The sequence below is a fragment of the Zootoca vivipara genome, chromosome 8 (assembly GCF_965207765.1).
Source record: "Zootoca vivipara chromosome 8, rZooViv2.hap1.1, whole genome shotgun sequence".
Lineage (NCBI taxonomy): Eukaryota > Metazoa > Chordata > Lepidosauria > Squamata > Lacertidae > Zootoca > Zootoca vivipara.
In genome coordinates, this window is record NC_142591.1 from 26,839,280 (window position 1) to 26,855,442 (window position 16,163).

Genomic DNA, 16,163 nt, shown 5'->3' on the forward strand with positions numbered 1-16,163 from the left:
TTGTAAAGATAGTTTTTGATGAGAGTCAGGCACACGCAAATGTAATCTCTGAGATAGTTCACATATGCACTTCTCTTACTAACTGCAACATCAAGAGGTGACTTCCACATACATGTGTCACTGTGGAGCTTCTGCAGACAGAAGTTGAGTATCAGATGATGCCACCTTCCCTGTGACACGGGCAATCGAGTGATGATACATTTGTGTGTGAATCAGCCCTGAGATTCAGTGAGCCTGACCTAATTTCATAATTAATTCAAAATCCTAGATTGATTTTCTGGATGTCCAGCAGACATCAAGAAGATTAATCTGAGATGCCAAATTAATTATAAATCAACCTGCCTGTTGCACTCATCTCTAAATTTGTTGCTGGGGGGTGGGAAACAATCCTTCAGACAGTGTATCCATTGAGGTTGTGAATGCTGTATGGCTGGTGGTTATATTTCATAGAAATGTCTTCAATATTGCTTCTGACATAGTAAAGTGCAGCACAGCTACCCTCATTCCAATGCTTGTGTACTTTTTAATGTTGCATTTCCATTTTAAAAGATCCTTAGGTCAAAAGTGGCTGGGTGAACCCAACCAGATGAGTGGGGTGTAAACAATAAAATAATTATTATTATAGGTGGTGAGTGTTTTCAGTACTGCTTAAGGATGGAGCACTCATGCAGCACCCGATAGCAGCTCCTTGCGCTGACTCTAAACCCTTGCTGCCCTGCAGGATATCTTCAGGAGAAGAAAAGACTAAGGAGTAAACCCTACACGAATCTGAAGTGGAGTCCCTCATTCCAGCAGCTCCTGCAGCCAAGCTGGTGCCAAATGTCTTGCTCTGCTTTCCTTTGGGCCACCTCAACGAGGCAAAGAGGGGGGGTCTTGTCATCTGGGCAGCCCAGGACCTCTATACACACTGCCCAGGCTTGCGCCCTGGGGAGGTCATTTTGGTGCTGCTAACACAGCAGTTTGACTTCACCTCCAGAGGCACACTCCATTGTCTCTCGACAATGCCAGCAACAACAATCTCCGCTTTCTCAACAGCAGTGTAATATTATGCATCTCTATCCTGTCCCCTTGTCTTTCCCCCTAAACGATAACCTCCAAATGCATGTTTTCCCCGCCTCCAGTCTCAAAGCTGCCTAACACGATGAAGCTTACCCTCAGAACCATAATACTTCAAAAAATGTGAATGGAAGTATTTTTCAAATCGTATGTCTAGAGCAATCCTAATCTACTTTATTCATGTGAAGGCCTTGAGAAATCTCTTGAGCCTCTTGAATGAATGGAATTATGTTGTAGAACTCATTCTTTACTTTTGAGATTTACAATTATCAGTGTATAAAATGTTCCCCAACAAAACAGAAAAGAGCATGACTAGATTGAGGCCTATTCTCCCCCGCCCAACCCACCTCCTGCCTGATTACCGTCATGAGAACAGAAGCATACTCCCTGTCAATCGGGCTGTTCTCCCTGCCTTCTATTCATTGGGGCTGAACCTCTGCAGCAGGAAGCTTGCTCTATTTGTGGGGGCTCCCTGTACAATTCAGAACCCTGGAAGACTGGTTCTGAATTGCAAGGGGGGGGGGCTGCGTAAGTAGACAGGGCTCGCTCCTGCAGAAGTTGGGACTGAGCACGCAGAGGGCTGCAGGCATGCCAACTGTAATATGATGAGCGACAGGTTATCACATGAGGTGGAGCACCTGAAAAAGGCTTAGCTCAAGAGGGAAAGAATACAGCAGCCCTTGTATGATTAATGCAAACACTGGGCTGGGTCTTGCACAAAGCCAAGAGCTTGGCTCTCTATGCAGGGACAGAAATAGACCTTTACGGATTTGATTGGGCCCATTTATTGATGGTAACAGGATGCTTAATTGTACAGTATCAGGAAAATTCAGTCTGTCCAAAATACCAGAGAATGAGAGTTGAGATGTTATGGGATGTCTGAAACTGACAGACTTTATTATACCCATCTAGGTAAACCTATATTCCTATAAATAGAGAGAAGGTACAATTAAGATGGTTTTTCTTCCAGTAAGTTAGCATAAAACCATTTTAAACAGAAGCACTTTCAAAAATCAACACCTAAAATCTTTTAAGTAAAAGCAGTCTGGAAGAGATGAGTTTGGTGGTCCAAAGGCTTAAACGGGGTGGCATAAATAAATCACATTATGCCATGCAAAATCTGTGTGTGGGGAGGTGGGGCAGAATGAAAGTTTGAAATAAATTATCCTTTTATTGGCTTTGGCTGCTGTTAGCTGCCTTGGCCATTTTACAGAAAGATAGGATAAAATATTTTAAGCAAGTTAAAAGGGGGGAAATGTAAACTCGGAGTAATTTTTGAGATTTGTTTGGAAATGTACCAGCATTAATTTACTCTCTCTACACACACGCGCACACACATATAATCTGATAACTCGTAAAGCAGTGCTAGAACCGTTAGCATCATGCAACCGAGTCGGCTGCAAACCCGGGGCAACGCGTTGCAGGAATCCTCTTGGAAAAATAACAATGCTTTCTGCTTAGCAAGGACTTCTCGTCACTGCTGTGCCCCTCGCCTCCTGCCCAGAAGGAAACCGCCCCAGACGCCCCCCGACTCGCTCCATCCCTAGAAACAGCCGAGGGTGCAAACCAATCAAAGGAGCGCAGCCAAGAAACCCCAGCCAGGGCCAAAGAAGGGGAGCAAGCGCGGGTAGGAGCGAGCCAGAAAGAAAAGCGAGCCTTAGGCGCCTCCCCTTCGTATTTCCTCTCACGCCCACTTCCAAGCGCGGAGGGGACTGCCTTCGGCTTTGCTCGTTTTCTGTGAAAACTTCCCCGGCGAGACCCAGCGCGGACTTTCCCTTTCTTTTCTTTTTTGTTCCCGGGGTGAGTTTATTTCTCCGTTTCGCGGCCCGGGCTGGGCGAGGCTGGAGGGGAGCGAGAGGGGGGTTGGGTGGCGGTGGAGGGGGGTGGGAAGCCGGGCTTTGCGCGCCCTCACCCACGAGGCGCCCTCTTGCATTGTGGGGTGTGTATTTCTGGCTGCCGCCTGCTCGGTCTGTTGCCACGGGAAGGAGGAGGGGATTCAAGCGTGGCTGGGAGCGAACGGGAAAACCCAGCGAGGGCAAAAGGAAGCAGGAGGGGGAGGAGGCGCCTCGGCGAAGAGGAGGAGGGACGCAGCCTGCATGACCCTCCAGCAGCAACAAGGAGGAACCTCCGGGATCTCCGCGTCAGCAGCAACAGCCCCAGCTATGTGCATACATGGGAGGGTGCGCGTGTGGCTGCGTTGGAGGGACGGGCCTCGGCAGGGGGGCGTGCGACGGGCATCTGCGCGGGAGGCTCCGCTTACTTGGTAAGAACTTTGCCCGTCGAGTTTTTTCTGGGTGGTTTTGTGTCCGCCTCCCCCCACCTTCTTTTGCAAAGGTGCGGGACGGGAGGCGCAGATAGGTTTTGCCTTGACTGCTTCAAGCCTTTATTTCCCTGACTGAAGTGGGTGCACTTGTCAAGATCTCCGAAGCGCGATTCTGTGCCCGCTTAGCTGGGGCTGGGAAGGAGCGCAGCTGAACTTTGGTCTGAGGAAACGTGACATGCCACATGTGCGTAGCCATGCAGAGGGGGCAGCAGCTGACCCCCTAAATTAAGTAAATAAAAATCCTTAGCTAACTGACCAATCGAGTCACAGATATCTGGGTTCTGCCCCCCCAACAAAAGTCCTGCACCCCCAAACATAAATTCTGGCTACGCCAATGCCATGGCATGTGCTCTGTGTGAAGGGGGTTGGTTGTGGTGGTCATAATGGGTAAAAGGTAAAGGTAAAGGGACCCCTGACCATTAGGTCCAGTCATGACCGACTCTGGGGTTGCGCGCTCATCTCGCATTATTGGCCGAGGGAGCCGGCGTATAGCTTCCAGGTCATGTGGCCAGCATGACAAAGCCGCTTCTGGCAAACCAGAGCAGCACATGGAAACGCCGTTTACCTTCCAGCTGTAGCAGTTCCTATTTATCTACTTGCATTTTGACGTGCTTTCGAACTGCTAGGTTGGCAGGAGCTGGGACCAATCAACGGGAGCTCACCCCATCACAGGGATTCGAACCGCCGACCTTCTGATCATCAAGCCCTAGGCTCAGTGGTTTAACCACAGCGCCACCTGGGTCCCTGTCATAATGGGAAGCTCTGGCAATTGCAGAAATTATGCCTTATCTGACTTCCCTCTGTTGTGGTATTTGAAGCTAGCACCATCTGCAACAGAATATGGTCCACTCTACTGTCTCTAAGATATGCCTGACGCAGAATAAATATTGGAAGGCACTAATAGCAGGATATTAAAAGTATGTGGAAGCGCCCTCCCCTTTCGACAATAGCAACATAAACTGGAAGGGAAGTATTTTCTTTTGCAGAATATTTTTCATACAGTATTCCACAGTGCTGTGGTTTAACACACAAATGGGGAACCAGTGACCGTCTGGACATGGGTGGACTAAAGTACCCATCAGATGTCACTATTGGCCTTGCTGGCTAGCGTTGATGGGAGTTGGGAGTCCAGCTACATCTGGAGGGCCACAGGTTGCCTGCCCTTGATCCAACAGGGTTTCCCAAACCAGCTGTTTTTTGGACTACAACTCCCATCATCCTTAGCTAGCAGACTGGTGGTCAGGGATGATGGGAATTGTAGTCCCAAAACAGCTGGAAAACCAAGTTAGGGAAACACTGATCTAACAGAAAAGTCTAGGTGCCTCTCACTTCGGAACCTGACAACCTTGCAGTGTAGACACTGCAGTTTTGCACAGGTGTCAAAGTGGTCGTTGGGCAGGACCGCTCCATGTTAGAAGATAAAGGGCTCACCTGCATAATCATTTAGGTACTGCGTGACACAGTTTCTCACTTTCAGGGCTAGCCAACATGGTGCCCTCCAACTCCCTATCGGCTAATAGTCAGGAGTCATGGGAGTTAGTCTTGTGGTCTGACACAATTCACCTTGATTCTGAATTTCTGTCCACCAAGGCCTTACAGGTAACAAACTTGGCATCTATCTTTGCTGGCCTAATCCGATCTTAGCTTCACAAATGTATCCTTTCCTGGTTCAGCTGTCTGGTGGGAGCATTAACTCAAATATAAGTGCCTCACAGGGTTGTGTGATTAGCCTGCTGTCTGCCCCTATATATCCTAACATTCTCCTTATAATGCATCAAATGACATACTAGCTTATTACTTATTTTGATTTGTACCCCACTCATTTCTTGAACGTTCAAGGTGAGTTACAATATTTTTAGTGTACTAGATATAACTGATGCTAGCAGAAGAAGCTACCCAACGCTGCTGCTTCCCACCGGTGTTTCAGTGTTTCCACAATTTCCCATCTTTTGCTCTTCTCCATGTTGTGCCATTGAAAAATTGCGTGGAATCCTATGCTTTTAACCCAAGGCTATGCTAGATTTTATGCATGTAAAACAATCACCCCTCCCCACTGTTAACACTCGTGGACTGGTGGCTTTCTTGTTAAATAGAATGGTGGGCTTTAATCTGATCTAGCAAAACACTATGTTCTTTTAACTAGTTTGCAGGTTAATTTTTTTAAATGCCTTAATCGTTTAGAAATCTCCAGTACAGACGCTTGCTTCGTTTAAAACAATACTGGCAGACTATGGGGATACCTGTTGAAAAGAAGTGGGGGCGGCCAGAACAAATTAGTAATAAAAACTTTCGGGGGTGGGAATTGGGATCCTAACCCAAATAGACGCCAATGATTAATCTGAAGGTGCCGCAAGACACCTGATCAGAGGGCATTGCAAGCCCAAGAAGGTGCTCAGCAACCCTCCTAACCAGACCTTCCCTCAGCGTCGGGGCGCGCGGCTGTGAAAACGCTAGAAGCTTCTGAAACCTTTCTGCGTTGCGGAAGTGGACGGGCTAGGAAGGAATTCCCCCCTCCCCCCTCCTTCCTGTTATAAACTTTTCTTCCTTTTTAGTTTCGGTTCTACGCTTTCTCGACGCGCCCGAGTGAGGAAACAAGGAAACCCCCTCGGCGACCCCTCCCCCTCCCTCTGCCAAGCCCCTCCCCTTTCGCTCCTCGGCGAGGCAGACAGGGCGAAGGGGGCGGGGCCCGGGAGACCCGCTGACGTCACCCGGCCCGCTTCCTGCAATAGAAAGTGAGGGAAGGTAAAGCAACCCCCTTTTCCAATTATCTCCTCTCCCTCCCTTCACCCCTCCCCCCTTCCCGTGGGGGGGGCGGAGGTGCAGCCGCCGGTCGCGCGCTTGCCTCACTCCCCTCCTTGTAACGCGGGGGGCGGGGGGCGCGGAGAGACGGGGGGGGGAGGAAGAAAGAAAAAAGGGGGAAGCAGCAGCAGAGAGACCTGCCCAGCTCCCCTCGCCTTCCGGCGCGTCCCCGCCCATTGACCCCTTCTTTCAACGCCCCACATCTCACCCCCCAACTACTCCAGCTTGTTCGTCCCTACAACCGCCTTCCTCCCCACCTTTATCTCTTAAACTCGGGTGCCCAGACCCTAATCTCTCCCCCACCCCGCAACACGGTGTCTGCCTCACATATGCCCCCCCTTCTTCCCCTTCTCTCCCCGCCGACCCCTGTAATCAGGGACTTCCTTCTCACCTAGTGCCTAAGTGTGACCCCCCCCCCACACACAACAGTATCTCACTCGCTCTCACACACCCCCTTCACATATCAGGGTTTCGCTGAGGGGGGAGGGGAAGAGGCTTATGGGGGGGCTGGGAAGGTGGGTTTGAGTAATTTGGGGTTGGGGGAGACGAAGGATGGAAGCGAGGGGGCGGCGACGGTGTGTGGTGGTTTTGCGTTGTCAGAGGGGAGGTGGGGGACAGCCCCCTCTTGGGGGGTCAGCGCTGTGGGGCTGGGCGAAGGGCACCCCACAGAGGAATTACAAGTTCCCTGAGGAAGGTTGGGAACAGCGGCTTTCTACCGAAGCGTGGCCGCGTAGAGTATTTGCGAAATGGCGGGATATTCGGAGTCTCTCTGAGGGGAGGAAAACACTAGTGGGTGCACTCGCACTTGACGCTGTGTGGAGTGAAAGGAAAAGTATTCGGGTGTGGAGAGGCTAATTTCTGAAATGTTCCTCAGGGGGAGCGAGGTGCAGGGATTGTTATCTGTGTAGATAGCGGGAGCCGATTTGACACGCGCGTTACACTACTGAACGTGTGTATGTGGTGAGGTAAACGGAGGGAGAAGCTCGTGGGGGGGTGTATTGGTGAAAATGTGCGAGGAGAGCCGGTGGCGCTTGGCACGCAGGGGGTGGGGGAAAGGTGTCGGACTTGGCGTGGGGAGGTGGGAAGAATGGATGTCCTCCTCGACGGCTTCTCTGGGTGAGGCTTTTGGCGAGGGCCCCGGGCTGCCGAGGAAAGAGAGGGCAGAGCTGGCACCGCCGTGCGGCCACCTGACGCCGGATCAGAAACGGGTGTGGAGGGTGAACAATGGGCTCGAGGCTGGCTGGAGATTTCGGGCATCTGCCGGGGATGAGATTTCGCCCACTTCCCCTTCACGAGGACAACCGTCTCGCTGGCCCATCTTGACATGCTCAGGAGCTGGCTGGGGCGAGAGTTGCGTGGAGAGAGAGGGATCTCGGTGCTCCTCCTGCGCGTGTGGGGGCGGGGGCGCTGCCGTGTTTGTGTCTGTGCGGAATCAGGTTGTGGCGAAGACTGTGTGTGTGTGTCTGAGAGAGAGGGAGAGGGGGAGGAAGAAGAGGATGCTGGGGAGGGGGGTTTAGCGCCGGGTCATGTTTGTGTTGGAGGTTGTCAAGTGGAGGAGGATCCCAGCCGCCGCCGCCGCCGCGCAGGGGTCGCTGAGCTTCCCAGCTGCTGCTGTTGCTGCCGCCGCGGCCGGTGCTCCTTCGCGCTAGCGCTGCCGCCATGAGCAAGAGCAGCAGCAGCAGCAGCAGCTCCGGCTACCTTCTGAGCAGGTTTGCTGGGGGATCCAGGAAGGGTGGTGGGAGGCGGGGTAGGGGGAGAGAAAGAGAAGGGACCCGAGCGCGCACGCACGCTGTGCAAACATCCCCGCTATAAGACTGGAGAGCCGCCTCCTGAGCCCTTTCTGCTTGCAACGGCGGGGGCAGACAGCCCTCCACAAAGTCTCCCTTAATAAGGAGCGCAGCGGGGCAGGGGAGAGTCGGGGGATGGGTGGCGAAAGAGATGGGCCCGGGGAGAAGCCTGCCTGCCTTGGCGGCTCCGGCTGGCGAGGTTTGTGTTTGCTTGCATTTGCGTGCACGCTCCTGTTTGCTTCTGTCCTTTTCCCGGCTGCGTGCGTTTGTATTCGCTGGCGCTTGCAAATCCTGCAAGGTAGGCTTTCGCGCCTGGGCTTTGCTGTGTTGTGGTGAGAAGGCATTCTTGATGATCCCTCCCCTCCCTTGGGTCGGTCCCGGTTTGCACTCGTTCTCCTCCACCTCCTGGCATGTGTGCTGTGCTTTGTTCAGTGCAGCGTTGCAGAGGGGTTTTCCCAAGCTCCACCCTCTTTCTTTATTCATTCATGTTTTTCCCTTTGCAACAGTACTGCTCACAGGGCTGCCCGCCGTCATTGCGTCTCTCTCGTTCTCATTTCCATCTTTTCCGTAACACTGTCTTGTTAAACAAAGCAGGGTTTCCTCTCCCGTCCTTCCCTTTGACCTCCCCCAACTAATGAATACGGAAAAAGAGATCCCTGATCTCTTCGTATTTAAAATGATTGTTTGTCTTGCGCCTGCTATGCTTTCCCAGAGTCTGAAAAGAGAAGGTGGGAGGAGGATCCTGCTGGTGGCCGACGGAAGTACTACTTTTAAAGTGTAAATATTATGTAATGTGCTTTTTGTATGTTGTATTCAAACACCCCTGAATTATTACTGTTAAGCAAACATATGCCAGTTCTTATTATTAATTGTTGGTGATCCAGTAGTTGGGCTTAATTAACCAGTGGTACTGAGTGTTACAATAAGTAGGAGGCTGAAATTTGTAGGCATTGCTATTTGTTCTAGGTTGTTGACATCACATAGTACCCCTGTGGAACAGATGGGTACTATGGGAGTCTCCATGGTTGGGGCCTTGCTCAGTTGACAGAGTAATGGGACACACACAGAGAGAGAGAGTCCCATCAAGGGAGTTTTGGGAACTTAGTGCAGTCTAGTCCCAGGAAAATAACATTGAATAACTGGCTCACCTTTTAACTATTCCAATCAATTAAAACATTTAAAGGGTGAACAGTTGACATGTCCAGGGCTTTTTTCTTCACCCCTTCAACAAGAGGAGGAAAAAGGAGTAATCCCTACTATACTCCTCAGACTGGGAATTGTGCAGCCAGCTGCAAAACCACACTCTCTGCCCTGCACTACTATGATTGTGGAGCTGCCCCTCCCAACAGTTGTTTCAGGGAACAAGGGACAGAGTTCCCCCTTGAGATTTTGCTGGTCCTCAGTTTGTTCATTATGTAGATTTGGAGGCCAAAACCCAGTTTTCTAAACATTTTACAAAGATTTTACTATTCTAAGCATTACAGATTAATAAAAATGGTTCATCTTGGAGAGTGAAGTCAAATGGGCCTTAGAAAGCACTGCTAATACCGTAACAAGGCCAGTGGAAGTGATGATATTCCAGCTGAACTATTTAAAATTTTAAAAGATGATGCTGTTAAGGTGCTACACCCAATATGCCAGCAAGTTTGGAAAACTCAGCAATGGCCAGAGGATTGGAGAAGATCAGTCTACATCCCAATTCCAAAGAAGGGCAGTGCCAAAGAATGCTCCAACTACCGCACAATTGCCCTCATTTCACACGCTAGCAAGGTTATGCTTAAAATTCTACAAGGCAGGCTTAGGCAGTATGTGGACCGAGAACTCCCAGAAGTGCAAGCTGGATTTCGAAAGGGCAGAGGAACCAGAGACCAAATAGCAAACATGCGCTGGATTATGGAGAAAGCTAGAGAGTTCCAGAAAAACGTCTACTTCTGCTTCATTGACTATGCAAAAGCCTTTGACTGTGTCGACCACAGCAAACTATGGCAAGTTCTTAAAGAAATGGGAGTGCCTGATCACCTCATCTGTCTCCTGAGAAATCTCTATGTGGGACAAGAAGCTACAGTTAGAACTGGATATGGAACAACTGATTGGTTCAAAATTGGGAAAGGAGTACGACAAGGTTGTATATTGTCTCCCTGCTTATTTAACTTATATGCAGAATTCATCATGCGAAAGGCTGGACTAGATGAATCCCAAGCAGGAATTAAGATTGCCGGAAGAAATATCAACAACCTCAGATATGCAGATGACACAACCTTGATGGCAGAAAGTGAGGAGGAATTAAAGAACCTTTTAATGAGGGTGAAAGAGGAGAGCGCAAAATATGGTCTGAAGCTCAACATCAAAAAAACCAAGATCATGGCCACTGGTCCCATCACCTCCTGGCAAATAGAAGGGGAAGAAATGGAGGCAGTGAGAGATTTTACTTTCTTGGGCTCCTTGATCACTGCAGATGGTGACAGCAGTCACGAAATTAAAAGACGCCTGCTTCTTGGGAGAAAAGCAATGACAAACCTAGACAGCATCTTAAAAAGCAGAGACATCACCTTGCCGACAAAGGTCCGTATAGTTAAAGCTATGGTTTTCCCAGTAGTGATGTATGGAAGTGAGAGCTGGACCATAAAGAAGGCTGATCGCCGAAGAATTGATGCTTTTGAATTATGGTGCTGGAGGAGACTCTTGAGAGTCCCATGGACTGCTAGAAGATCAAACCTATCCATTCTTAAGGAAATCAGCCCTGAGTGCTCCCTGGAAGGACAGATCGTGAAGCTGAGGCTCCAATACTTTGGCCACCTCATGAGAAGAGAAGAATCCTTGGAAAAGACCCTGATGTTGGGAAAGATTGAGGGCACTAGGAGAAGGGGACGACAGAGGACAAGATGGTTGGACAGTGTTCTCGAAGCTACGAACATGAGTTTGACCAAACTACGGGAGGCAGTGGAAGACAGGAGTGCCTGGCGTGCTATGGTCCATGGGGTCACGAAGAGTCGGACACGACTAAACGACTAAACAACAACAACAACAACAAAATGGTTCATCCAGCTAAAACAAATAGCACCCAAGAGAAAGGAGTCTGATACATGTTATATTTGCAATCCTTTCCATGAATAAATGTTGCATGATGTTAGTGACAGTGTGCCTGTTAGGTACAGACACTGGCCACCCTGCTTGATTATTTTCAGATTGACTGCTTATAGCCCTCATTCATTTAAAACAAAAACAAAAAGGACATTCTGTCTCCCTCCAAGATCTTCCTGTTTCAACTTAATAGCCAACTTATTACCCTCTTAACTTTTTGTAACATGCTGTCCAAAGACCAGTAGGGTGAGCCTAGCAATTCACAAAGCAGAGATCTTGTGACTTTTTTTTTTACACACAATATATGTTGTTGTTGTATTTTTACCTGTATTATAATTACAGGTGAGCAAAGTGCTATTGCACTTATGTCCAGCTTGCAAGCTTTCCATGGGTATCATCAGCCACTGTGAGAGCAGGATGCTGGACTAGAAGGGACCATCTGATCCAGCAGGCTCTTCTTGTGTTTCTGTGACAGGGTGTGTGGGTTAGAGTGGTATTCCTTCTTTAAAACAATGAGTATTTGTATTAAGCGAGAAATGAATGTGCTTCTAAGCAAATATTTGCTTAGCTCTAAGTTATAAAAGAGTGCCCTTTCGGGGTTTGCACCCCCAGAGAGGTCTGATGACCTTTTTAGGTGCCAGTTGAAAACATTTTCCAGTCATGGATATTCTTTTTCTGCTTTTTTACATTTGTTGTACTTATGTCATTCTCTGTTGCTAGCTTTATTCTGTGATAGATTTTTGTTTCCTATTGTATTTTATGTTTTAAAATTTTGTGAACTGCTCAGAACTTTGTCATTAGGTGGTATATAAATATTGAAAATTATTTGTTTTCAAAATATATATAGTGAATTCATCCTACTGCACTTTGTTTCATTTGTCAGCTTGTTATCGCTAGGGTATTCTGTTCTTCAGATCTACCTTTCCCCATCACACCTTTTTCTTGCTTCTTGTTGCAGCTCTTAAAGGCACAGGGACCCTGCCAGAGAAAAAAGACAGGTTGTCACCTATCACACGTGCACTTTAAAGGAAAAGCTGTAGCTCAATAGGGTATGCAATCTATGAATATCTGGGTTGGTTGTCAGCACTTCTTTTCTTGGGATAGTGTGTGAGACCCTGGAAAACAGCAGCCAGACAAAATTGTATGATTGAGTTGGATAGCTCATTAGGTCTATATAGTAAATATTGTGTTTGGACCACAACATTTTAAATGCTGTAAGAAATACCTTTCTTTCATGCCCTGTTGGAGCTTCCAAAAGTTGTCAAACAGATGCTTGTTGGAAGGAGTGCGTATTCTAGATTTGATGACCCTTTGGCCCAATTGAGCAGGGAGTTACTACATTTTTAGCATGATTATAGTTGCATTTGTTAAGTTTTGAAGGCCAAGGCATAGCTCATGACAGTGGAAATAGGCTAGCCTATCCAGATACTACATTATTTATGAATTGCAACAAGTAGAACTATTTCAGTTCTTACCAAAAGAGTTGACTCAGTTTGGGATTGTTCTAAATAAATGATTTTAGTAAGTCAGGATTAATGTATTTGCTAAGTTGCAAGTGTGGTTTTAAACCATGGTCCTGACTTGAGCAGGTGACTTAGTATTGTATAAATAAAGCATGTTAAGTGGTAAAGCTAGAATATTGCCATAGTTCTATTTTTAGTCCTTTTGTGGCATTTCTAAATGTTTGTATGATACTGGGGGGTGGGATAGTTGATTGGGATATATATTTCTAAATGCTTTTGCATACCACTAATATTCTGTCCGAACTTGTGAGTATGAAATAGTGACTTTTGTGTGTGTAAAAAGTTTAACCCAGTCTAATGTGATTGATTAATAGCAGCCCATGGTAACTTCATTAAATCAACATGATAGTTCTAGATCTGCTTATGACCTTACCTAATCTTATCATCTTTCCCCCCAGTATGTGGATTGACTGACCCCATTGGCATGTTTATGGAGCTGCTTTCGGTCTATTCTCCACTTCTGGAAAACCGCCTATGACTGGATGAGAATGCCTCGAACAAAACAAATAAATCCTAGAAATCTGAGAGGTAAGAAAAGAGTTCTGCTTTGATAAGATAAAATACACAAAACCGAAACCATTGTAAAAAATCAAATCAAATCAAATCATCATAGACCTTAACAAATTAGATTGCTTTTCTTGTGTTGATGTGAATTGCCTGGTGAACGCTGGCTAAAGTGCAGCGTAGAAATGCTTGCAGATACTGTATTGATCATTGTACTTAAAATAATTTAGAAGAAATGTTCATTGAATGATATCTAAGTCATATTCCTAGTGTACCCATTGAAATCAGTGGACTTAAAAAACTTAAATTACATTTTAGCAGTGTAATCCAAATTCCATTTCTTTCAAACACACAGACTCAAAACTTTCAACATGGGCTCTTTCCTAGATCCAGCTTCAGTTTCATAGCATTTTACACACATGGATGATAGGTAGTTGAAATACCAATTCTCTCTCTTTCCCTTATCTGTTTGGTTCTTCTGTGTTTCTGTTGGCTGGTTCATAGTACGGTAAGTAGCCTGAAATTTGTGAGGACTGGTAGAAACTTTCCATGCATGTTAATGAAGTAGGTTCTGTTTAACTGATGATAGTGGGATAGTTTATCACTTCTCTGGTGTTGGTGATAACTTCTTTTTTAAAAAAGCATAATTATTAGAGTGCCAAATTGTCACAGGTTTCTGCTAAAGTCAAAATAGGTGTGTGGCCTGACATTTACTGAGTATAAGCTTTCTTAAGGTTTTTCTTGAAGCATCTGTGGCATTTGAAAAAGATTTTGCTGTTTTCAGAAGCCATCCTGTTTTCAGTTAAACTATGCTGAAGGAACAGTCAAAAGATGATATGACACATGCCACCAAAGTCACCTGGATTTTTATAAGATTTCCTGGCCCTGCATTCAACAATGATTGGCTACATATGCAGTTTCCCTTGCTGGATTTAGTAGCCATGCATGCAGTTGCAGGTGTTCAGTACTGTCAGCTTTGACAGTGCACACAGCTCCTTGTTTGGATGGGTGGGAACTAAATTAGATCCTTCTTCCTCTTGGTCTGGCTGATTAGCCTTGAACATGTGTTAAGTGTTTAGGAACATCACACATACAGCTCTCCAGATTAGGGCCAGTGAGCTTAAATTAATTTTGGATAGTTGATTTAAGTAACTGCAGTGGAAAATAGAGTTGGAGGATGGAAGAAAATCATCTACAAAGCTTGGTTTTGTACTGGTTGCATTCCCTGTACCTTCTCAGTCACTTCCTTTAATGTTCAAAAGCTATTCCTGCCATGCTGCTCTACAGCTGTCATTCATTAAATTAAGAAAATCTTCCTGGTATAAACTTGAGCCCAAATTTGTTCACTGAGATTAGCACTCTGATTCTAAACATTTGCAACTGTGAATCTCTGTGCCTCTAATGCCACTGTAATGTTTATGCACTGTATAATATCTTATTTTTGATATTTTGCTTAGATAAAGATGGGGCATGCCATCTGCTCTGTGTAACTGTAACTCAGATATTAGGATTTTTCAATGCACCGTACACTGTCAACACCTGGGCAACATTTTCAGCAAGGTGTCCATACTGAAATCTGTAACCATTTAGGACAGCAAGGCATGTGTTTTAAGTGAAGATGTGGTTCACTGGATTCTCACAGGATCCAGCAGCTTACATAAAACTCTCAAGGGTTTCCAACCCCAATTTGGAAGCACTCTGCTTTTAAATGTATCTGGGCATTTACTAGAGTTTGAATCCAAGCATCTTCCAAAAGTAATGTAACTTCTGATTTGGCCTGGTATGTGATGACTGGAGCCTAACCAACAGTGGAGTAGTTTTAACCTGGTTTTATGTAGCAACTAATTATCTTACTTCACACTCCTTATTGCATTGTTAATACGCTGCAAGTTGCCTCAAGTCCCTAGGGTGGAACCATTCAGAAATATACTTATATTATATATTGTGAGTTAAATATTATGGGCATATAGATATTAATAGGGACTGAAGTGGTTCTTTGGCTTTTGAACCTACTTGTAGCCACATGGCATGAATATTGTACCATCTTTTTTTTTAAAAAAAAAAGGGAAGGGAATGGACTTTGTGGCCAGTTTTTCCTTACTTTTGGATTAAAAGCACTGTCAGCCAGAGAACAGGGGTGTGGGGCACGGTCTGCTCTGTCAGTGGAACATTGCAAAACATACGTTGTGTTTGGAGCTGGAAAAGTATTTCCGTTTCATAGGCGGCAAGTGTACCATTTTTAGCTACAAGCCTTGCATACAGTCAAATGAGTATTTCCAAATTACCAGTCGACCTGTCTATTGAGGCATTTAGGATTTTTCAAATCCTGATTATATTCACCACTTTGAGAACAGTGTATTGTGGCAGATCAAATGAGATAACTGGATCTGATAAGCAGATTTGCATGAGTTTTTAGGATCTGTTAACAGCCTTTGCTTTCATTAATATTTATGTGTCACATTTAGGTTCCTCATACTGTATTTATGCCTCTTCATGATGCCAGTTGAAGAATTAAGACATTATTCCATAAACTCAGTGCAATGCTATCTATACTTACTTGGAAGTAAGTCCCACTGTGTTGCTCTGGTGCTTACTCTGTAGTAAGTGTGATTAGGATTTTAGCCGTAGGCACTTAGCAGGTTGATACTTAATGTTACCTCAGTGGAGCTTTGCACTTGCATTGCATTGCTTTTTATAGGGACTGAAGTGGTTTTTATCTGGGAATTTGTAGAAGGGCTCTGAGGAGTTTGGATTGCACTTTTTCAAGGGGAATGGACGAGGAGGGAGGCGGACTCAGAAAGGATCCGTAAAGGAGCTGTGCCAGTGTTTTGGCTTTGTATAATTTTAGTGCCGTGGGGACAGAAACCCCCCCTTGAGTTCTAAAAAATTTAAGAAGAGCATTTGCAGATCTTTCTCCGGCACACCCATTTGAGTTGGTATGCATTTTGTTGGATTCTGATTCCTGGACCGCCATTCCTAAATATTTATAATTCGAGACTTGTTCTAAATTTTGGTCTTGAAGTTTCCAGTTTCTGAGCTTTGTTTTTTCCCCAGAAGCAAGAATTTTGGTCTTCTGGTAATTTATTTTGT

General features: G+C 46.2%; 1 protein-coding gene across 11 annotated transcripts in view; it reads left to right on the forward strand.

The window, feature by feature from the left end:
* Positions 1-2,717: 2,717 nt before the first annotated feature.
* Positions 2,718-16,163, forward strand: part of HIVEP1 (HIVEP zinc finger 1) — a 91,221-nt gene continuing 77,775 nt past the window's right edge. For 2 of the 11 annotated variants that reach the window (XM_035124486.3, XM_088675176.1), the window contains exons 1-2: positions 5,937-6,121; positions 12,968-13,097. In XM_035124486.3, the coding sequence (XP_034980377.2) occupies positions 13,052-13,097 (46 nt within the window). In that variant the 5' untranslated portion in view covers positions 5,937-6,121; positions 12,968-13,051. Of the gene's footprint in view, positions 2,857-3,018; positions 3,320-5,936; positions 6,122-7,718; positions 7,888-7,943; positions 8,743-9,729; positions 12,096-12,967; positions 13,098-16,163 lie in introns of those variants that run through there. The other 9 variants (XM_035124485.3, XM_088675174.1, XM_035124479.3 and 6 more) reach the window with 8 other exon arrangements.